The sequence below is a fragment of the Mustela nigripes genome, chromosome 11 (genome assembly GCF_022355385.1).
Source record: "Mustela nigripes isolate SB6536 chromosome 11, MUSNIG.SB6536, whole genome shotgun sequence".
Lineage (NCBI taxonomy): Eukaryota > Metazoa > Chordata > Mammalia > Carnivora > Mustelidae > Mustela > Mustela nigripes.
This window is the reverse complement of record NC_081567.1, coordinates 9586692-9608854: the sequence shown is the minus strand read 5'-3', so window position 1 is coordinate 9608854 and position 22163 is coordinate 9586692. Positions and strand designations below refer to the sequence as shown.

At 56.5% G+C, this 22163-nt stretch overlaps 3 protein-coding genes across 4 annotated transcripts; 2 read left to right on the top strand and 1 right to left on the bottom strand.

The window, feature by feature from the left end:
• The first annotated feature begins 66 nt into the window (after window positions 1-66).
• CLDN3 (claudin 3) lies at window positions 67-1396 on the top strand. The gene has a single exon (XM_059414700.1). The coding sequence runs from the start codon at window positions 334-336 to the stop codon at window positions 988-990; it is 657 nt and encodes a 218-aa protein (XP_059270683.1). The 5' UTR covers window positions 67-333; the 3' UTR covers window positions 991-1396.
• A 16039-nt stretch (window positions 1397-17435) lies between these two features.
• ABHD11 (abhydrolase domain containing 11) lies at window positions 17436-19748 on the top strand. 2 transcript variants are annotated; one of them, XM_059414699.1, is made up of 6 exons: window positions 17436-17641; window positions 17808-17943; window positions 18463-18604; window positions 18800-18970; window positions 19065-19246; window positions 19461-19567. In XM_059414699.1, exons 1-6 carry the CDS (start codon window positions 17523-17525, stop codon window positions 19476-19478), a joined length of 768 nt encoding a protein of 255 aa, XP_059270682.1. In that variant the 5' UTR covers window positions 17436-17522; the 3' UTR covers window positions 19479-19567. The 2 variants fall into 2 exon arrangements, with proteins under 2 accessions (XP_059270682.1, XP_059270681.1); XM_059414698.1 differs by having other exon boundaries at window positions 17437-17641; window positions 18463-18636; window positions 19461-19748.
• On the bottom strand, window positions 19702-21230 carry LOC132027284 (uncharacterized). Its single transcript, XM_059416036.1, has 5 exons — window positions 21196-21230; window positions 20775-20991; window positions 20342-20436; window positions 20003-20123; window positions 19702-19913 (listed from the first exon to the last, which is right to left on the bottom strand). Exons 1-5 carry the CDS (start codon window positions 21228-21230, stop codon window positions 19707-19709), a joined length of 675 nt encoding a protein of 224 aa, XP_059272019.1. The 3' UTR covers window positions 19702-19706.
• Window positions 21231-22163: the final 933 nt, after the last annotated feature.

Genomic DNA, 22163 nt, shown 5'->3' with positions numbered 1-22163 from the left:
GCCGTGGGAACGGCGGCTCCGCCCCTCCCCCCCCCGCCAGAGCTCTGGGCACGGATCTAAGACTCACCGGCCCCAGCCCAGGGCCAGCCCAGTCGCCGCCGCCCGCCCACAAAGCCACAGGCAGGTGCAGGCGCTGCCGAGGCGCGAGCCGGCAGAGCGGAGCCGTTAGCCCGCGCCGTCCGTGCGTCCGTCCGTGCGCCCGTCCGTGCGTCCGTCCGCTGAGGCCTCCGTCCGTCGGCGCGCGGCAGCTCCGGCCCAGGCGCAGCGGCCACGGCCCCTCGTCGTCCCGCACCCTGAGCCGCCCGGCAGAGCCGGCTTCGGCGCGCGGCAGCCATGTCCATGGGCCTGGAGATCACGGGCACCTCGCTGGCCGTGCTGGGCTGGCTGAGCACCATCGTGTGCTGCGCGCTGCCCATGTGGCGGGTGACGGCCTTCATCGGCAGCAGCATCATCACGGCGCAGATCACCTGGGAGGGCCTGTGGATGAACTGCGTGGTGCAGAGCACCGGCCAGATGCAGTGCAAGGTGTACGACTCGCTGCTGGCGCTGCCCCAGGACCTGCAGGCGGCCCGCGCCCTCATCGTCGTGTCCATCCTGCTGGCCGCCTTCGGGCTGCTCGTGGCGCTGGTGGGCGCCCAGTGCACCAACTGCGTGCAGGACGACACGGCCAAGGCCAAGATCACCATCGTGGCGGGCGTGCTCTTCCTGCTGGCCGCCGTGCTCACGCTGGTGCCGGTGTCCTGGTCGGCGAACACCATCATCCGGGACTTCTACAACCCGCTGGTGCCCGACGCGCAGAAGCGTGAGATGGGCGCGGGGCTGTACGTGGGCTGGGCGGCCGCCGCGCTGCAGCTGCTCGGGGGCGCGCTGCTCTGCTGCTCCTGCCCGCCGCGCGACAAGAAGTACGCGCCCACCAAGATCCTCTACTCCGCGCCGCGCTCCGCCGGCCCCGCCACCAGCACCGCCTACGACCGCAAGGACTACGTCTGAGGCGCGGCCGCGGGGAGACCCCAGCACCCCCACCCCTCGCGCGGGAGCGCCCACCAGCCCGGCGAGCAGCCTCCCGTCGGAGACCAGCCCACCCCACGCGCCGGGAGCTCTCCCACTGGACTGCGAGGGACCCCCGACCCGGCCGCCCCCGCCCCCCGCAACTCGCCTCTCCCCCGATCCTCCCCCCACCCCCGGCCCCAGGGTCGGGGAGCGGGACCACGGCGCGCGCGCGGGGGACCAGCCCGCACGGACAGTGAAACCTTGTTCCTCCAGAGCGCGGGGCTTCGGGGGCCGCCGCGCCTGCCCAGCCCCGTCGGGCCGCAGCCCCGAAGCCCGCGTTGGGTGGGGGCCGGCTGTCGTGAAAAGGGCCAGTGGATATTTTTCAATAAAAGCCTTTTGTTTTGCATCTGCGGGCGCCTCCTTGTCCTAAGAGCCGAATGGCGTCCGCTTCCCTGCGGATCGCCCCCCACCCCCCACCCATTCCCTCCCCGCCAGAGTCGGCCTTGGCTGGATTCTGCTAAGGGGGCACCCAGGAGTGAAGCTCAGAGAGGGCAGACGTTGGGTAACGAACGGAGAAAGCGGGGTTGGAAACTGGGCTGGGCGCGCCCTAGGGGGCCATTTGGCCTCCTCCCTGGGGACCCGGTCCTTGAAGGCCCAATCTCGAGAGGCGAGTATAAGCCGCAACGGCCTGCTCCGTGGACAGAGGCGTGGGGGAGGCTGGAGAAGGGTGTCAGGGGCCTCCCTCCCTAGCCTGTGCTATCTTGGGTCTGTACTCCTCGTCCTCCCCGGCTGGCTGCCCACCGAGTCTTCCCTGTGCGTGTGAGAGAGACGTTCCGTGCGATGATTTCATACTGGGAAGAGAACAAAAAGACCTATTGTTTTTGTAAAACACCGCCTCAAAAGGAAAGCCGGGCAGAATCTTCTCACCGGGAGGAGAGATGAGGGGTCTCATATTCTTCCCAGGACCCTTGACCAAGAGAGAGAGAGGGGGGACTCGGGACCCTCTTAGGGCTTGAGTTTAACCAGGCTTGGAAGCACCTGTGTCTGGGAGAAGGCGCCGGAGTTTCAGGCGGCAGGAAAAGGGGGCCTGTGCCGCAGACCAGGAAAAGGGAGATCCCCGGCAGCTGGACAGATAGCTTGGTGCAAAAGAGAAGGCGATGAGGCCCAGGAGCCCAGAGGAGGCCGAGTCATCCAGACTCATACGTGGAATTACAAACTCTGGACCTTACTCTGGTGTTTCTGGGAGTCAGGGAAAAACACACCTGGTCAGATTTATGCTCTTAAATATTAAATTTAATATTGCTTCCCCACCCCACCCCCCAAAATAGGTGGGGATCCCATCCAAGAGGCTCCGTAGCCAACCCTGTTGAGATGGTGCAGGCCAAAAGAAGTCAGGAGCCCCGGGGCCTGGAGCAAGGCCTGATGGGAGCCGAGAGGAAGCAAGAAGCGTAGGACTTGAGAAGCACTCGGACATGTGGGGTGAGGGAGAGGCGGAAAAATTAGGTTAATCCCAATCTTCTGCCTTAGGCCACTGATTGGATTGGTGGTGCCATTTACCAAAATAGGAGACCAGGTTACTGGGGCAAACCGATGGTTCAGTTTTGGGTGCCCGGAGTTTCGCACCTGGGGGACCTCCAGGCAGAGACGTCCAGGAAGTGGCAGGACATGTATAGAGACCTGGGACTCGGGAGTGGTAAATGTGGCTCTTGTTAGCACACGGGTGGCACCCGAAACCAGGAGAGTAGATGAGGTCAGTCTAGAAACCAAAGAGGAAAAAGGGTCAAGAGACGGGCGTTGGCAAGGGTGTCCGAGGTGGCGGAAGTGGTCAGGCCTGAAACGGCCTAAGGAGAAAGCCCGGGGTTCAAAGCATCAGGGTGGTCCCTGGTGGCCTTGGCAAGAGGTGTCGGGGCAGATGGGGCGGGCAGAAAGGCGAGCGAGAGATGAGAAGTAAACTCAGAGTACGCAGACCATGAGTCCAAGAGCTTTGCTTATAATGCGAGTTTCGGCCAAGTTAGCAAGTTGACAGGGAGCGAGAGTCAAGGGACAGGCATTTGGGCTTGGGGAGACTTGGGATTATTTCCAAATAGATACTGTATCTCAAACTGCTTTGCCTGCAGCAGAGCTAAAGCAGAAGGTCCCAGTGGCCACCAGACTTTTCAGTAGAATGCTCCGCTTGGCTGCCCCCAGATTCTCTAGTTAGAGAAAACCGACACGCTGTCACCCTTTATGACTCAAGGAAGAGGAAGGAGATTATGGCTTTCAGTCCTTCTTTGTAGGATTCCGGGAAAGCATGAGGGGCTGGAGTCGGGGTCCTGATTAGTCTTTGGGAGACCAGTCTTCTAGCCTGGAGTGCGGGGCAGGGGGAGGAAAGGGAGAGAGTGGCAGTGAGTATAAAGGGGGGGGGGGGGAGTGATGGAGACCCATCCTAAGAGAGCTGGAGAGGAGGGGTGTGGGTTCAGAAAAGCAGGACTCAGTGGGACCTCCGTGAGGGGAGGACGGGGCTCAGTGATGGGAAGGGGCTCAGTGGGGGAAGGGTCAGAGAGGGAGGAGGTTCAGCAAGAGGAGGGGAGAAGGAGGGAACCGAGAGAAGTTTCTCCGGGCCTGTCTGGGATGGAATTGGGGGTGGGGGAGGTCAGAAGGGCTAAAGGGATTGCATCTGCCTTAAACCTCCACAGTCTCGGGCCTTGGGTATGCCAGGAAATGACAAGTGGGAACTGAGGGGCATAGAGTGGGTTCTTTGTCCCAGGGAGCCCTGGACATGGAAGCAAAGTTATTCATTTACCCAGAGCTTCCAGAAGGCAGCCTGAGCATAACGCCTCCCGGCCACACTAGGACAGAGCTGCAGCCTGGGGGCTTGCAGCCAGCCTGCCCACCGCAGCCCACCCCCCACGACACACACACACACACACACACATCCTGGCCTGGCTTCGGGGTGTCTCCCCACTCAAACTCTTCTTATGGTTTTTGGAGATTAGGGTCTACAGGGGGTGGTGGCGCTTGCGGGGTACAGACCGCAAGCGGAGGGGAGGCTCAGAGGAGGGATCCCGGAAAACCACAGGCTGGAGGACAGACGGGGAGTCAGTGGTTTCTAGATCCCTTCCTTTTCCTGGGTGCCTTTGAGCACACGCCTTCCCTTTCTGGGTCTCCGTTTCTCCATCATTTCAACAGGGGGTTGAACCAGAGGATCCACCACGGCCTCCATGTTTACCCTTGCCACCCCTGCCGCAGAAAATGAGGGAGAGCCAAAGGGGGCTGGCTGAGCAGGGCAGTTCACGCCTCTGGGCCTCGGCTTCCTCATCCACAAAATGGGTATGATATTAGCTTCAGGCCGTGTGGAGGACCAGCGATGCCATCCTCTGGGTTGCCAGGAGGGAACCCCATGATGGCACTGTGTTATGTGGCTTCCTGTCAGACCCCTCCAGCAGGAGGTCACCCCCAAAGTCAGGGAAACTTGTCCTGACCTTCTATCCACCCGTAGCACCCAACGCAGGCCAGCACCCGTGGAAACAAGACCCGCCTATGTGCTTTTCCACACGACGAGGCACACGACAGGACCTCTATGAGCGTGAGCTGGTACTGTTAATGCTTTGGTCTACAAAGCCAGGCAGGGGTCTGGGAACTTGAGGGCAGTGAGAAAGTTCTGGGTTTCTCCAAAATCCAGAGCCCTGGACACCCCCTGCCAGGCCCTGCGGCTCTGTCCCACTGCACCTCCCACCGTTGTGCCGCGGGGCTGCCCTGCTCTTGCCACACCTGCCCCAGCCCTTCCTCCTGCCGAGACCAAAAGCCAAGTGCTTTATCAAACAAACACAGCATTTATTGTGGTTCCGTCAAGGTCTGCGGCAGGCCTGCAGGAACAGACAGTACCTTCCTTCTCCCTCCCCTAGCAGGGCTCCAATAAAGGTCATCTGTGCCAAGACAAGGAGGCTCCGCAGAGCCGGTGAAGAGAGCAAGTGTCCTGCTGGGGCGCGGGCTGAGCGACCTTGGACAAGTCACCGGCCGCATCTCACTCTCAGCTGCACAGGAAGCCATATTGTCACTGCTCCCCTCCCCCCCGCAAAGAACCCTACAAGGCACGCATTGCACGATGAAGCCATCAAGGCTCATAGGTGATGGGACTAGGCTGCTGGCCCTGCCGCATCCTGCCAAGGACCAGCCTCTCACCTGCCAACCTGGTCATGTTCTAGATGTGTCCACCTGTCTTCTTCCCCACTTACTGCCATGACTCCAACCAGGCCACCACCATCATTCAGGAACAGCCTCAAGGCTCCCTCTCCACACCTCCCCACCCGGCTACGCCCCATTCCAGGCCACTCACCTCGGCATAGCCAAGGGACTCCTCATGCGACGAAGTCCTGAATCTAACCACATTGGAAAATCCTTCCAGTCCCTTACCCCTCCACCCCCAATATGCCTCTTAGAATCCCACTCAGACCCCACGGCATGCGTTGAGAGCCTCTCCAGGGCCAGAGCCACGGTCGCCGCCATATTGTCTCTTGTCTTCCCCACCCCAAGGCCCGACGTGTCCGGACATCCTTCAATTCTGCATGAACCCTGCCCTCTCCGGGCCCTGGGCCTCACCACAAGCTCTTCTCTGTTCTTGGCAATTTCCCCACCCTTGCCTCACCGCTCCTGGCAAGCGTAGAGGTCATTTCGTGTCTTGGCTTGAGGGAAGCTTCCCTGACCGCCACCCTACAGAGTGCCATCCATCCAGGACCCCATCTTGGCCTTTGTCGGTCTCTGCCAGAATCCCTTCTCCCTTTCAAACAATCCCACAGCGTTTCTCATCAGCTGGCCATAACATAAGCATAATCAGGACAAAATGACCAAGGGGGCCTGGGTGGCTCAGTCAATTAAGCATCAGATCCTTGATCTCAGCTCAGGTCTTGATCTCGGGGTCGTTGAGTTCAAGCCCTGGGTTGGGCTCCACACCCAGCGCGAAGCCTACTTAAAACACACACACACATGGGGCGCCTGGGTGGCTCAGTGGGTTAAGCCGCTGCCTTCAGCTCAGGTCATGATCTCAGGGTCCTGGGATCTCAGGTCATGATCTCAGGGTCCTGGGATCGAGTCCCGCATCGGGCTCTCTGCTCAGCAGAGCTCTGCTCAGCAGAGCCTGCTTCCTCCTCTCTCTCTCTGCCCGCCTCTCTGCCTACTTGTGATCTCTGTCTGTCAAATAAATAAATAAATAAAATCTTTAAAAACACACACACACACACACACACACATACACACCGGTGTGAACAAATGTTTCCACAAAGGACACCTAAAAAAAAAGAAGGAAATTACATTGTCTTCTCAACAATTTCTCAGTTTATTGACCATTTCTACTTGAAGACACTTTGGAACAGAATAATATGATCTCCCCGAGCCTGATTCAAGCCACGTGTTTTCCTGACTTCGTTTTAGAATGAATCTCTTCTGCATCATCTAGCACGAGGGGCAGAGATTCATAAAAACCAATGATACAGCACTCCACACTCATGGTCACTTGCTCCTAAAGCCGCCGCTGAATCTGGGGTCCATGTGCAGGGATCTGGAGATCAGCCATTCCAGCACCTTCCGTACTCTGAGTGCTAGCCACAACACGCCATAGTGGAAACTCACAAAGACCATGCTAACTCACATGCTACCTCCCGGAATGACCTCTGAACTTGTCTTTCTCCTGCCCCTAAACCATCGGCTCTGCTGGGGCAGGGCTCTACGCACCTTGTTCACCTTTGTATGTCCCAGGCTTAGCCTAATGCCAGCACGAGCACGGAGCTGATGTTCAGTGAGTGAGAGACAAGGTTCACATCCAGGGTGCCAAAAGAAGGAAGCTGAAGGACCCACACTGGTAGACTTCAAACCTTATCCCAAGGCTAGAATCATCAAAGCAGTACAGTACTGAGAAAGAGACCAATGAAACAGAATGAGAGAACCCCAAAATGAACGGCCACGTATGTGCTCAAATGATTTCCACAAGGGTGCCAAGAGCACTTGATGGAGAAAGAATCATCTATCTAGTCTTTGCCCCAAATGGTGCTAGGACAAGTGGATATCCACCTCCAGAAGATGAAGCTAAACCTTTATATAATGCCATATACAAAAATTAACACAAAATAGATCAAAGACCTAAGAGCTCAGCTTTTCTGAGGCACCTGAGTGGTGCAGTCGGTTGGGCATCTAACTCTTGGTTTTGGCTCAGGTCGGGATCTCAGGGTCATGAGGTCCAGCTCCGAACTGGGCTCTGTACTCAACTCCAAGCCTGCTTAGGATTCTCTCTCCCTCTGCCTCTCCCCCTGCTTTCTCTCTCTCTCTAAAATAAATAAATAAAATCTTAAACAGCAACAAAAAAAGAGGGGTGCCTGTGTAATTCAGTCAGTTAAGCATCTGCCTTTGGCTCAGATCATGATCTAAGGTCCTGGGATTGAGTCCCACATCGGGTTCCCTGCTCAGCGGGGAGTCTGCTTCTCCCTCTCCCTCTGCTACTCCCCTTGTTATTTTTTTTTAAGAGAGATTTTTTTAAAGAATTTATTTATTTATTTGACAGAGAGAGATCACAAGTAGGCGGAGAGGCAGGCAGAGGGAGAGGGAGAAGCAGGCTCCCTGCTGGGCAGAGAGCCCGATGCGGGGCTTGATCCCAGGACCCTGGGATCATGACCTGAGCCAAAGGCAGAGGCTTTGACGCACTGAGCCACCCAGGCCCCCCCCCCCCCCTTGTTCTTGGTCATTCTCTCGCTGTCTCTCTCTCTCTCTCGCAAATAAATAAAATCTTTTTTTTTAAGCGCTCAGCCTATAAAACTCTTAGAATAAAACATACAATAAAAGTTTCACAATATTGGACTTGGCACCAATATCTTGGCTATAACACCAAAGGCACAGGTAACAAAAGAAAAAAAAATAGATGAACTGTACCCGATGGAAAATTGAAAAATTTGTGCATCAAAGGATACTATGGACAGAGTGAGAAGACAACCCACAGAATGGGAGCAGCGAATCATACAGCAGCTAAGGGATTCATATCCAACATATATAGAGAACTCCCAAAACTCAACACCTACAAAAAGAGCCAATGCAAAAACAGGCAAAAGATTTGGATAGATGTTGCTCCAAAGACGATATATGAATGGCCAGTAAGCACATAGGAAAAGATGCTCAACATCACTAATCACTGGAGAAAGCAAATCAAGACCACAATGAGATAATACTTCACCCTCATTAAGATGGCCACTGTAGGGTTGCCTGAGGGGCTCAGGTCTGACTCTAGATCAGAGTCATGAGATCAAGTCCTGTTGGGCTCCTCTCAAAAAAAAAGAAAGAGAGAGGGGCGCCTGGGTGGCTCGGTCAGTTAAAGCGTCTGCCTTCAGCTTGGATCATGATCTCAGGGTCCTGGGATCGAGTCCCACATCCAGCTCTCTGCTCAGCAGGGAGCCTGCTTCTCCCTCTACTTCTGCCTGCCTCTCTGCCTACTTGTGATCTTTCTCTCTCTGTCAAATAAATAAATAATCTTAAAAAAAAAAAACTGATGTTGAAGATATGGAGAAATTGGAACTCTCAGGCACTGTTCGTGGGAATGAAAAATGAAAAAAAAAAAACGGTGTCCCTTCCAAAAACGAAAAATTAAATAAATAAGAAGATAAATTTAAAATTTTTAATTAAAAAATTAAAAATAAAACTGCCTTGTGATCAAACCATTCCACTTCTGGGTCTGTCCCTACAAGAATGGGAAGCGGGATCTCAAAGACATATTTGCACGCCCGTGTTCACAGCCTGTTGTTCACAATGGCCCAGGAGTAGAGACAACGCAGATGTCCATCTGTGGGTAAATGGAGAGCAAAATGAGGTCCACCCGTGCAATGGAATGTGATTGAGCCTTAAAAAGGAAAGAAAATCTGACACCTGTTGCAACAGGGCAGAGGTTTTACTGGGGGGACTCTGTGCAGAGAGGCACGTACGGAGTTAAGGGATTCCATAAAGGACATGGAGGTGTCAGGAAACTAACAAACCGGGAGCTGGGAGAAACAAAACAGCTCAGCATCTCCCTCTTCATAATTTTTTAAAATATTTTATTCATTTATTTGACACAGAGATCACAAGGAGGCAGAGAGTGAGGGGGAAGCAGGCTCCCCGCTGTGCAGAGACCCCCCCCCATGCAATGTGGGTCTCCAACCGAGGACCCTGAGATCATGACCTGAGCCAAAAGCAGAGGCTTAAGCCACTGAGCCACCCAGGCGCCCCTCCCTCTTCATAACTTTTAAGCGCAAGTGCTGACGAAATAGTGGTGCTTTCATCATCATCCCCATTTTATAGATAGGAAAACCAAGGCATAGAAGTGTGCTATGTTTGCCCAAAGTTCGCATAGGGGATCTGGGGTTTGAACCCAGGCAGTCTGGCCTGCTAGAGCCCAGGCTGCACGCCCTGCTTCTTGCTTTCCCTCCCCACCCCCCCCTCCCCCACCCCCCCACCCCACCCCCGGGCTGGGGAACCTTATATTGATACAACAGCGTTAAAGGGCAATCTGGCCATTTCTATCAAATCAACCAAATCGAAGTCCCTTATAAAGATCCTCTGACACCCAGCAATTCCACTTGCAGATAACTTTGTCCTGAAGTACAGAGCGTGCAAGGGTATGCGATGCTCGTTTTACTCAATCCTCAGGTACCTACCGTTCTGGGGATTAGACGAAGCCAGTCATGGTGGCTGATCTCTTTTCCCTCCACGGTGACTGGTTTACGAGGCGCATGTGACAGTTGAGGCCAATGAGACAGGAGGAAAGATAGGGGTGGGCAGCAGGAAAAGGCTTCCACATTTTCTAAGACAGCACTCTGACTCTCCTTGGATGGGTGGTAGTGGCGATAGGATTCTATCGCCAACTTGAACCCCCAAAAGAATGAGCCCAAGAAGCCATGAGGTCCACGATGAGGACATCAGTCTGGAGAGGTGGAATGTGGAGCCCTGGAAACATTTTCTGCCCGGTAGTCACTGTCAGCTCCCTGGGTCCTCACCCTCCTTAGATCTCACTGCTTAAGCCCGTGTGACTTGGGGTTCCAGCCTGAGATATCCTAACCAGTACAAAGGGGCCGCCGTTTAAAAAAAAAAAAAAAAAATCAAGTACAACGTCTCTTGTGTAGGAGTCTTGCAGAAAAATAAATGAACCAATAAAATCCGAATCTGATCAATTTTCTAGATCTACTACCAGTTTACAGGACATGCAAAGGAAGGAGGAGCACAGCAACAGTATGGTCAGCAAAACGGCACCTGGATTCTTCAGTGACCCAAAAAAAAAAAAAATGCATTTCGTTTTCAAGGAAAGAAATTGAGATGTAGGGGAATCTATAGATCAAAAGAGACTTAAAAGAGGTATCAACCAATCACGGTTGTGGCCATTCATAGATTCCTGATCGAGACTCTTAGAGCTAATAGCATATATGAGGCAGTTTGAGGGGCACATAGGTGGCTCAGTGGGTTAAGCCTCTGCCTTCAGCTCAGGTCATGATCTCAGGGTCCTGGGATCGAGCCCCGCATCGGGCTCTCTGCTCAATGGGAAGCCGGCTTCCCCCTCTCTCTGCCTTCTGCTCTGCCTACTTGTGATCTCTCTCCGCCAAATGAATAAATAAATAAATCTTAAAAAAAAAAAAAAAGAATTATGAAAGAAAAAAAAGAAATACCTTCTTTCTCTTGCCCAAAAAAAAAAAAAAAAAAAAAAAAAAAAAAGTTTTCTTGACTTCGCATTTCCAAACAAAGACCAGCCCAGAGGATTTTGCCTCCTCTGCTCCCACGGGCCAATCAGCCTCTCCCGCCTGCTCCTGCCCCCACTCCTTCAGCACTCCAAGCCGCTCTTGGCAAGGTCCCCAGTGGCCTGCAGGTTGCCATGGCCTATGGTCACTTTTCTATGCAGAGCTTACTCACTCTTGGCAACTTTTGACACAGGTGATTGCTTCCTCCTCCTCAGAACCTCAGTTCCCCTGCCATCTGGGACCAGTCCCTCCCCCCCGCCCCCCTCCCCCAGCTCTCCTCCTGCCACTGCTCAGTCTGTCCTCCTGGGCATTCTTCTCTTCCTCTGATGCTCTGTGAACGCTTTGATTGTCTCACCCATTCCCAGGGCTTTAACACCCTCCGGCTCGCAGACCTCTCCTTCCAGCTCCCCAAGCAGGCGTCCAGCTGCCTCCTCGGGTGCGTGCGGGTGGTGGGGCACAGTGGTTAGCAATGGCGTGGCCCCTGGAACCCAGCCACTTGGAACCAGATCCCAGCCCTGCAGCGTCCAAGCTTTGGGATGGTGGGCAGTTAATTAACCTGACTGTGGCTCAACGCATTTGGCTCTAAAGAGGGACCGACAAATAAAGTAATACAGCTCTTATGAGGACGAAATCAGTAAACAGATAAAGCACTTAGAATGGTGTTTAGCACATGGTAAGCACTCAACAAATGTTGACTATTACCAGTATCTTACGGGCAACTCGACCTTAACATGCGTCAAGTAGGACTCTAGATTGTGGGACGTCTGGGTGGTTCGGTCGGTTCAGCATCTGCCTTCTGCCTGGATCGTGATCCCAGGGTCCTGGAATCGAGTCCCGCATCAGGAAATCCTTCCTCAGTGGGGAACCTGCTTCTCCCTCTGCCTGCCACACCCCCTGCTTCTGCTCTGTCTCTCTGACAAATATATAAATAAAATCTTAATAATAACAACAAAACTCTAGATTGTCCCTCCCTAGTGGAAAGTTCCTCGCCAGCCTTCCCCAGCTCTGCAAACAGCACAGCTACCTGCCCAGGTGGTCCGTCCAGAAACCTGGTGTCGTCCTAGACCCCTCCCGCTCCCTCCCCATTGTCCTCTCTACCTATCCAATTCTTCATCCAATCTTGCTGATTCTAACTCCAAAACATATCTGATTTCTACCTTTCTCTACCTCAATGGCCACTTCCTAGCCAGAAGTGGACATCGTGTCCTAACTGGACAACCACAGTGGTGTTCAAGCTGATTTTCCTTCCCCTCCTCCATGTGCCCTTCAGTCTGTCCATCTTCCACTATGCACCCAGAGAGTCCTATAAAAACGCATGCCTGTCCCTCCTTAAACCCTTTCCCAGTTCTCCTTTTTCTTAGAATAAAAATCAAATTCCCTACCAGGCTCCCCCCACTCGGACCAACTCCAACCTACCTACCGCATGCCTTGCTCCCTTTGTTTCCTCTGTGTACCGCAGGGCCTTTGCATACACTGTTATCTCTGTGTAGGACACTTCTCCCCTAGCATTCCTATGACTGCTTCCTTCTTATCCTTCAGATGTCACCTACCTGAGGCCTTTCCCTACCGTCCTACTTAATATTGCCAGTTCCAATTACTAGCTAACACAGCATCCTGCTCACTGAACTTACACAATTTATACTTACACACTTATTTCTTTGTTTATTTCTTTGTAGCCTGTCCCCCCCTAATGGAGACTAGAAAAGTAGGGGATTTAGGGTTTGGGTTTTTTGTGTTGCTTAAAGAACAGAGCCATGTAACTGCCATATCTTGTTTTAAAATTCATATTTGGCATTAAAAAAAGAAAAATCAGGCCACCTGGGTGACTCAGTCAGTTAAGCGTCTGACTCTTGATTTCGGCTCTGGTCGTGATTTGGGGGCCATGGGATCGAGTCCCAACTTGGGCTCTGCCCTTACCCCACTGCTTGAATTGTCTCTAAATAAATATATAAATAAATAAAAAATTTAAAAAAATTCATACTTGGCCTTAGCATGTGTTCAGTAAATATTTGTTGAATGGATTATTGGATTATTGATTTAAAAAGAAAAGTTAGTTGCAGACGGATGTGCATGGTATTATCACAATTATGAAAGTCAGTCTCTAGACTTAGACATACAATGCCATGATTTTTGTGATGCCCGGTTCTGACCCAGCAGTGGGAGTCACGTTAAACTTCAGTCCCCCTGGGTTGGGGCCACAATTCCAGGATATTCAGCAGGCCCAAGTTTGTTTGAGATGGGGGGAGGGGAGGTTGGTGGCTGGAAGGACAGGTTGGACAGTATCCAGCCCTCAGGAAACAGTGGTCACTGCTGAGGCATTGTCATTTTGATTCAGTGGCCAGTTCAGTCCTGGTACTGTGTCTGCTTTGGGCTTGGGACCGGGGAGAACGTTGCAAGCTGCCTATGGTTCTGCCAGCCCAGTAGACCCCTGAGCTGTTTCCTCTCTGGGGAGCCTGCCAAGAAGCCAAGAAGTGGGCGACAGACGCCTCTCCCATTCTGGGCCAAGCTCCGGTCTCTGCAGAAGCATTCCCTTCCCCTAAGGGCTTTAGCTCCTGAAACACACAAACCAGCTTTTCTACTCTTGGGTCAGCCCCTTGCATCCCCAGTAGCAATGAGTATGGAAAAGTAGGAAGGAACCAACTAGATGAACCCAGAAAGACATTATATATTTGGAAAAGATCACGCTGACTACTGTGTAGGGAAATGGACAGGGAGCTGGCCATCCCCGGGGAAGGGACGGGGTCGTGGATGTGGACAGCAGAGAATGGATATCAGAGTTATTTGGAAGATAAAAATCCGTAGCAACTGGGGGAGAGATTGAGTGGTGGCAGGGGAGGTAAAGAAGATGCCCCTAGAATGATTCCCAAATTCTGCCTTGGGAGAGGGGAGGGCTCGGCCATTGCAGTGATGGTCCCAACTTCCAGAACAACCTCCTCCACTGTAAGCCCTTCACCTGCCCCGACTCCTACTCATCTTTCCGACCTCCATTCAAGCAACCCTTCTGCACATTGGCACTACCCGGCCCCAGGGCCAGAGGCACCCCTTCTTTCTCTCTCCGCCTTTCTTTGCCTATTTACTGCGTGTGCGATTACACATCTGATCCTCCCCACCAGACTGTCAGGTCTGTGAGTGGATCTGGGGTCATCCTTGGAACCCCAGTGCCTAGCACATAGTAGGTGCTCAATAAGTAAAGGGTCCCAAATGCAGATTGGGGGGGGGGGCCTGCAGTGTCCCCTGCGGGTTGGTGTTTTTCCCAGGGGAATGGAGTGGGCTGGGTCCACCCACTCCGCCCGGCTCGCCACCCAGACTCCTCACCCCCCTTCTTTAAGATCTATGCTTTCCAGGAGGCTGTGACTGGGGGTACAGCGTGCACATGGGGCTGGAGGTGGGAAAAGCGTTGGCAAGGTTGCAGCCAGCAGGGCCTGCGGGCCTTTCTGGAGCAGAGGAGTGAGGGGAGCAAAGCAGGACATGAAGGTGTGTGGCCTGGTGGGAAGCTCAGAGGGGAGGGGGCCTGCAGGTGGCTGCGAGGGGGCCCAGAGATGTTCTGGGCCCTGTGCACTCCCTGCCTTTTATCAGTATCAGTGGGTCTCCCGCACCTGCCAGGAAGAAAAGAAGTACTCCCCACCATCCACTGCCCTGCGGTTCCTGAGTTTCTCGCTTTCTTCAGGGCTGTCTAGAAAGGTGCATACATTCTCCAAAGCAGCTGTTATTTTTGAAGCGATGAAGGAAAAAGGGAACGTTCCGGAAGTGCTCGGTGAGTCTGGGGGAGGCACCGCGACCACCGTGCCCCTGTGGGAAAGGCTGCGATGGGGACTGAACAAGGTACTGCACAGAAAAGTCCCCGCAGCTTAAAAAACTCCGGATCCAAATCGGAGAAGGCTGAGTGGCCCCGACAGGAGGAGGCTGGGCGCGGAATCACCTAGTGCCCCCCCCCCCCCGTGGGGAAGCCTCGAGGGGTCTCCTGGGAGCCCCGCCACGGCACGACGGACACTCTGGCCCCACCCGGCCGGCAGGCAGGAATTTGCCCGGCTGACCTCCCCTGGCACACTCCTGTCACCATGGCGACCAACCTGGAAACAAGCGGCTCGATTGTCCCTGCTCAGCGGGGCAGGTGAAACCCCGGCCACGTGACCGATACTGAGCCAGGTGCGGCGACGGGAGACCCGCCTGCCTCCCGGTCTTAACCCCTTCCGCCCTGCCGCCGCCGGCCGCACCCCTTCGGAGGCCTCGGATTCCCAGCCAGAAGGGCGGGGACTACCGGGAGCACTGCACGAGGAGTCAAATTCCTGGGAAGGAATTCGGGTTGGGCCACGCACGTGCTCAGCGGCTGGAGCTGGGTTACTCCCCTCCCGCGCCTCCATTTTCTCAGCAGTCAAATGAGGATGACAACACCCTCCCAGTTCACAGGGACCTGGGGACGGCTGGGAGCCGGGATGCTGGGAACAAAGACTGCCAGGGCCATCTCATTCACGCCCCTTTGCCCCCTCCCCCACATGACCTCAGCATATCAGGGGGCTCCAGAAGGCCTCCCCCCACCTCCAAGAGCTGGACACCCCCCCACACACACTCCAAGAGAGACCCTCACAGACCAGTTAGGAGTTAGCCGGTTCCTAAACAAGCTGGGGAAGGGTGGGCAGCCCCCATTTTGACCCCTCCCCAACACACCCACACCAGAGTTCTTCCCAGGTGGCAACCTCCCCTACCCAGGCCCCACCGCTTGCTCCAAAGTGGAAACCTCAAGCCAACTGGTTTTTCCCGCTTGCTCCCAGGCCCCAACCAGCCACGTGATGGGGCTTTGGCCAGGTCTCAGGAATGTCTCCAGACTGCTTCTGCCACAGACCCAGGGCTCTGAGCAGATGGTCCAGGGTCACGGGCCAGGCTCAGGTTGCCTGGCTAGACAGCAGGCTGGGGAGGAGGTGGAGGGTGGTTTAAAACCACGTTTGGGGGGAACCTGGGTGGCTCAGTGGGTAAAGCCGCTGCCTTCGGCTCAGGTCATGATCTCAGGGTCCTGGGATCGAGCCCCGCATCGGGCTCTCTGCTCAGCAGGGAGCCTACTTCCCTCTCTCTCTCTCTGCCTGCCTCTCCATCTACTTGTGATCTCTGTCTGTCAAATAAACAAATTAAAAAAAAATCTTATAAAAATAAAATAAAACCACGTTTGGAATATTAACCTTCTGAATCACCAACATTATGTCCACCCCCTGCCCCTTCATCCACCAATTCTAGAAAAACACTTGCTTTATGTCTCCTCCAAGGACCCCTCCCATGCCTTGGTCCAGCCCCCATCCAGGGCTCAGATGTGCTCATCAGTCCCCTAAGGACTATTCTGGCAACAAACCATCACACCACCCGGTGTGCTTAGCATCCCCCCCCCCCCATGACCTCAAAGCCCTTCTCTCATTAGAACAAAACAACTGCCAGTCCCCGGGCTGACTCAAGGTGGGAGCCATCTTATTGGGCAAGGTATTTATAACACCTTGGAGTTCAGATGCATCCTACAGGTCTTGACTCCATCAGGCCTGCCCTGAAGAGAGAGAGGCCTGGCTGGTCCAGATGTCATCTCCTGCAAGGGGCACTGACCCAGGCCCTTAGGTGGACCTTCACCTAAGCCTTCACCTAAGCCTCAGCTAGTGCCTGGAATCTCTTCACAATCATTCAGTAAAATGATTACCATTGCACTTTGCCCCAGATAAACAAAAACGTGTCTCCAGTCCGCCAGGAGCTCCCAGACTGCGGTGGACACAGAGAAAGCCAGCTTTGAGAACATGGGTTGGAAGAGATGAGGTTCAACTGGGAAAATCCGGGAAGGCTTTTGAGGAGGTGGCCGTTATCCTGGACCTCTATAAAGCCGTGCAGGAGTTGGGCCATTGGCTCTCCGGAAGGCCCCCGCAGCAGCCAGCAGAGGGAGTCCTGGGGCCGGAGAGTAAAAGGCAGGTGTGCAGATGCAGTTTTCGGGTTGGGGAGTTCATAGGAAGCATGGGTGCAAGAGCCGGTAGGATGGTCAGGGTGGGTGGTGGGAGACACGGACCAAGGGGGGGGGGGGGAGAACGTCACATCAGCGATTCTGGTTCTGCCGCTTGTGCAGCCATTTGCCTCAGTTTCCCCATCTGTAAAGGGCGGGCGTGGAGAGTGGCTGATGACCTCTCCAGTCGAGGACTTCAGGATGGGGAAGAGGGGCACCACCCGGCCTGCCGGGGCCCCCGGCTGGGCAGCACGGCGCCCCCAAGCCGGCGCCCCGACGACGAGGGCCCCTCCCGGCGCCCCTCCGCGCCCGCCCGCGGCACTGAAGGTATGACGCCCACCCAAGGCGGTGCGTGAAGGCAGAGGAGCAGGCCAGCTGCGGGGCGGGCGCGGGCCAAGGCCGGACCTCCTCGGCTCGCCAAGGGACCTGCCCCACCCGCGCCCAAAGCGCGCGCGCCCCAAATCCCCGACGGTGCGAGCCGCGGGGATGGGACTCCCACGCCCCAGGACCCTGATTCGCCACGAGGCTACGACGCCGGAAGAGGCTGGGCGGAGCTTCGCGGGGGCGTAACCGGGGAACAAGGCGGCTCCGCCCGGGGCGTGGTCAGGGGCGGTTCTCCCGCCTGCCGGCGCGGAGGCTGCGGGGATAGCGTAATGACGTAGGGGGCGGAGCTGGGGGACCAGACTGTACCCTGGGATTACGTAAGGAAACGAGGGCGAGGGCGGGGTAGTCCGTGCGAGTGGGAGGGGAAGAGGGCGGGGCTACGGTCGGAACTGGGCGGGGTCCTGAGCGAAGGCAGGAGGCGGAGCGAGGGGGGACCCGCGGCGGTGAGCGCCGGTAGCCTTTCCCCGGGCATGCTCCGCTGGACCCGCTCCTGGAGGCTCCCCCTTAGGGGGCTCGGCCCCTGCAGCCTCAGCTTCTGCAGGGTGCCCGTCGCACCCAGCAGCAGTGCCCGAAGCGGCGCCGAGCCGAGGTCAGTCAAGGGCGCCACGTGGGAGGCCGTCCGTCGTTCCTCCCCGGTCAGTCCGGCCGCGGCGGCCCCGCCTCCTCCGTCTGCGCCCGCCCCCGCCCCGGCCGCTCCCCGGAACCCCTTCCCCAGCCGGCTTAGACCCCTCCACCGCCCTCGCGCCTCCCTGCAGGTCGGTGCGGCTTTCCTACAAGCTTCTGGACGGAGAGGCGGCGCGCCCGGCCCTGGTGTTCCTGCACGGGCTCTTCGGCTCCAAGACCAACTTCAGCTCCATCGCCAAGGCCCTCGCCCAGCAGACCGGCCGAAGGGTGAGCTTCCGGGAGAGGCGGGGCCCCGCGGAGGCGTGGCCCGTCCCCAGGCCGGCGTGGGGAAGGGGACGGAGGCCGCAGGACACACCGGGGCCCTAGGTGTGGACCCCCGTCCTTCCCGTGCTTGCCCCCACCCAGTCCTTCATGTGTGAGAGCTGCCGTGCGTGCTCCACGCTGAGCTCAGCCGTCCAGGGGTGCGGTGGTCAAGGGGGCCAGGGTTCCTTATGCAGGAAATTCTTGGCACCTGCTTTCTCTGGGTGGTCACCCTGCCAGGCCAAACCTTCAGAGACACAGTCATGCTCCTTGGGCCTTCTCTTCTCTGGCGGAGCAGCCCCAGGTCCTCCATCGGGCCTCCTAGGTCTGAGAACTGGGCCCTCTCACCATCGGGGCCGCTTTTCCATTTCACGACCTTTCCCCCGGGCCTGTCTAGGCCCCTCAGCCCGCAGGAATGCCGCGCCTTGGGCTATCTGTGCCCAGAACATGGATGCCGGCTCTGCCCGCCCTCTCTCCACTCCGTAGGTGCTCACGGTGGATGCACGGAACCATGGTGACAGCCCCCACAGCCCAGACGTGAGCTACGAGGCCATGAGCCAGGACCTGCAGAACCTCCTGCCCCAGCTGGGCCTCGTGCCCTGCGTCCTCATTGGCCACAGCATGGGAGGCAAGACAGCCATGTTGCTGGCACTCCAGAGGGTGGGTGAGGCTTCCCCTGCATCCAGTGTGGACCCTGAGTACCCAGCGGTCGGCCTGGGACTCAGCCAAGCCTTGGATGGCCAGATTCAGGATCTGGGAACCCTGCCTGAGACTCAACTGTGCCTGCTGTAAGGCCGGTCCCAAGTGTGGTTCTCTTAAACAGCCGGAGCTGGTAGAACGCCTGATTGCTGTGGACATCAGCCCAGTGCAGACCACACCGAGCTCCAACTTCCCGTCCTACATGGCCGCCATGAGGGCTGTAGACATCCCGGATGGGGTGCCCCGCTCCTCTGCCCGAAAGCTGGCCGACGAGCAGCTCAGCACTGTTATCCAAGTAACACACCCATTCCCTGGTGGTGTTGTGGGCTGGGACCTGTCAAGGTCCCTGGAGACTCCCCTCCCCCAACTACCGGACCCACCCCTTCCAGGACTTGGCAGAGCGTCAGTTCCTGCTCACCAACCTAGTGGAGGCAGGTGGACGTTTTGTGTGGAGGGTGAACTTGGAAGCACTGGCCCAGCATTTGGACAAGATCATGGCTTTCCCACCACGACAAGAATCTTACCCTGGGCCAACCCTCTTCCTCCTGGGTGGAAACTCAAAATATGTGCTGTAAGTTAGTTTCAGCGGCGGTGGTGGGAGGGGTCCCAGCCTAGGGATCCTGCCTTGGGGAGGGCTTCGGTGTGGGCAGGGGGTGCCTGAGAATCCAGAAACACCCCTGGGCGTGTGGGCTCATGTGCTCTTGTCTCCCTGCTCTCTTCCGCTTCTCTGTGTCTCTCCTACCTCCCACTTTGACCCCTTTGGCGCGGCCTTCTCCGACGGACAGCCCCAGCCACCACGCTGAGATCAGGCGGCTCTTCCCACGAGCCCAGATGCAGACGGTGCCCCATGCCGGCCACTGGGTCCATGCCGACTGCCCCCAGGACTTTGTGGCTGCCATCCGAGGCTTCCTGGCCTAAGAGTGGCTGACGAGAGGAAGCAGGAAACCCCCGGCTTCCAGGCACTGTGGCCCCCTCCATGTTTCTGCGCAAAAGGACTCGGGCACCGAGAGAGCGCGAGGGGACGGAGGTGGTCAGACCTCAAGCTTTAATGAATAAAGACTCTGCTGCCAAGGTCCCGGGCTGAGCTCTGTCATCACCAGCGTCCCCACCGACCCAGGGGGAACCGGACCCAGGGGACCCTCGCAGTTCGGGGGCCCAGGGGGGGTGCCCAGAGTGCCCCTGGACTCTCTCCGCAGCTGACTCTCGACCCGCTGCCTCACCAGCTGCTGCATGTCCTCCTGGGGGCGGGAGAGCAGGTTCAGGGCCGACCCTGTGCCCTCTGCCTTCTCCCCATGGCTCCCTGGCCCGGCTGGTGTTCCCACACTACCTCCCAGGCCTCCACCTCCTGCCTCAGCCTCAGTTTCTCCTCCAGGACCTCCAGCAGCTGGGCCTCCACGGCGCGCAACTTGGCTTTGCATGTGTCCAGCTCGGCCTCCAGTGCCTGCTTCCTGCAGGTGGCGGGGACAGTGGCACGAGGCTTGAACCCCGCGCATCTGCTGCATGGACACAGCCCCCTGCCTTGTGACAGGGTGAGCGTTTCCGTGGCTTTCCTTGCGGGAACACCTGACTTCTCACCTCCTCTCCTCTAGCAGGACGGAGCCCTGAGGGTGAACCATCCACTGCCCTCCCAACACCCCCCCCCCCCCCCCAAGCATCTGCCTCTCACTTGGCAATGGCTTCATCCCGCTCCTGGAGGACTTGGTCCAGCGAGGGCTCTGTCTGGGCGTCCCCCAGTGCTCCAGCCACTTGGGATTCTGGGCTCTGTTGTAGGGTGACAGAGGAGGGAGTGGGGATCTAGAGCTTGTCTAGATGAGGTGTCCCGCTTCTGGGCTTCCCTTGGCTCTGATGCTAATGTCAGTGGAGGAGGGGTCTGGAACTTTCTCTTCCTGCCTCCTTCCTCCTTCCCATCCCCCACCGCCTCTCCTGGGCCTCTGAAAGTAATGCAGGGGGACTGGGCCACGCTGAGGGGTGGCAGCTGTGGCCCCCTGCCTGGCACAAGGCTAAGCAGAGGGGATGGGGCGTTTGGCCCCTCAAGGAGGAAAGAAGTTCCCACCCAAACCGCAGGAAAGAGACAGGGAGGGTTTCAGAAGGACACTTACCCCTCTAGGGCCCCAGGACAGAGAGCGTGGCCGGGGCCGGTGACTGGGACTCTTGTCAGTGGGGTGGGGCAGGCGGCGACGTAGCCCTTTGCCCTCCCTTCCGGGCGAGGCACTCCCTGTCAGGCTCCGCCCCGGCCTGGCCGGCCAGCGGGGCCCCTCTCTCCCCTCCTGGATCCTGGAACCTTCCTGCGGGGCCCAGAGCTTCCTCAGGCCCTTCCTGTACCGTCACACTCGTCCGCCCCCACAAGGGGGCGCTCCACCCACGCTGGGAGATGAGAACCGAGGGCCAGAGCCAGGACCATCGTGCACGCCAACAGGTGGGGGTGCCCCAGCACCCCATCTCGAAAGCCTGGCACCTTGGCATCAACCACGCATATGGCCGAGCTTAGCTCAGCAGGAAACAGAAGGGAAAAGGCCTAACCGTGCCTGTAGACTCTCAACGTCGGGGATGTCCATTCTTCCTAGTAACATGGCTGGTCACTCCTCCAGGATCCCCAGCGTTCTGATCCTGGAGCCGGGCGGGGTCTGCAGGTCCCCCCCCATTCTCCCCCCATTTCTCCTCACCCCACGTGCTCACTGAGCACACCAGTGACGTCAAAGGTGTAAGAGAATTTGCCCCATTGAGAAGCGTCTTCAGCAAGGTATGTCCAGGGGAGTAGATCCTCAAGTCTGCCTTAAACATAAATATTTCTCCCAGGCCACCCCACCAGACATGACTCGTGGCACTGAGACACGGGTTCCTCCAACAGCCAGACCAACAGCTTCCTTGGTTGAGCCCTAGGCAAAGAGGTGAACTGTACCCCCCAGACACACCCTTCTGTTGAGACGGAGTCACTGTGTTTTGAGAGTCTCATCTGTGCCATGATCCAGAAAGGGCCCAGGGACCTGGTCTCAGGGACCTCCGAGGCCAGCAGGGACGAAGCACAGATAAAATCAGAAAAGAGCATCAGGGGCTCCTGGCACAGTAGGAGGAGCACGAAGGAGGTCACAGGAGGTCACACCCAGCCCATCCCAGGAAGTTCCCCTAGGAGCTCATCCACAATGAACCCTGCAGGCCAGCAGGATTCATTCCGGAGAAAGGCATTTCTTTTAACTTTTTATCTCGAAACAGTTTCAAAACTGCTCTTCAGTGTCCAAAAAAATATCTTTTTAGGGTAAAAAAAAAAAAAAAAATCTAATACGGTATCAAACATTGTACCCAGTCGTGGCATCCCGCTGGTCCCCCTAGGTCTAGAACAATTTGTGGCTTTTCTTTGAATTTCGTGGCCTTGACATTTCGAAGATTACAGGGAAGTTATTTTGTAGACCATCCTCAAATTCGGGCTTGTCCACGCCTTCCTTATGATTAAGCCACTGTTAACCAACTTTGGGCAGAGACATCACAGATAG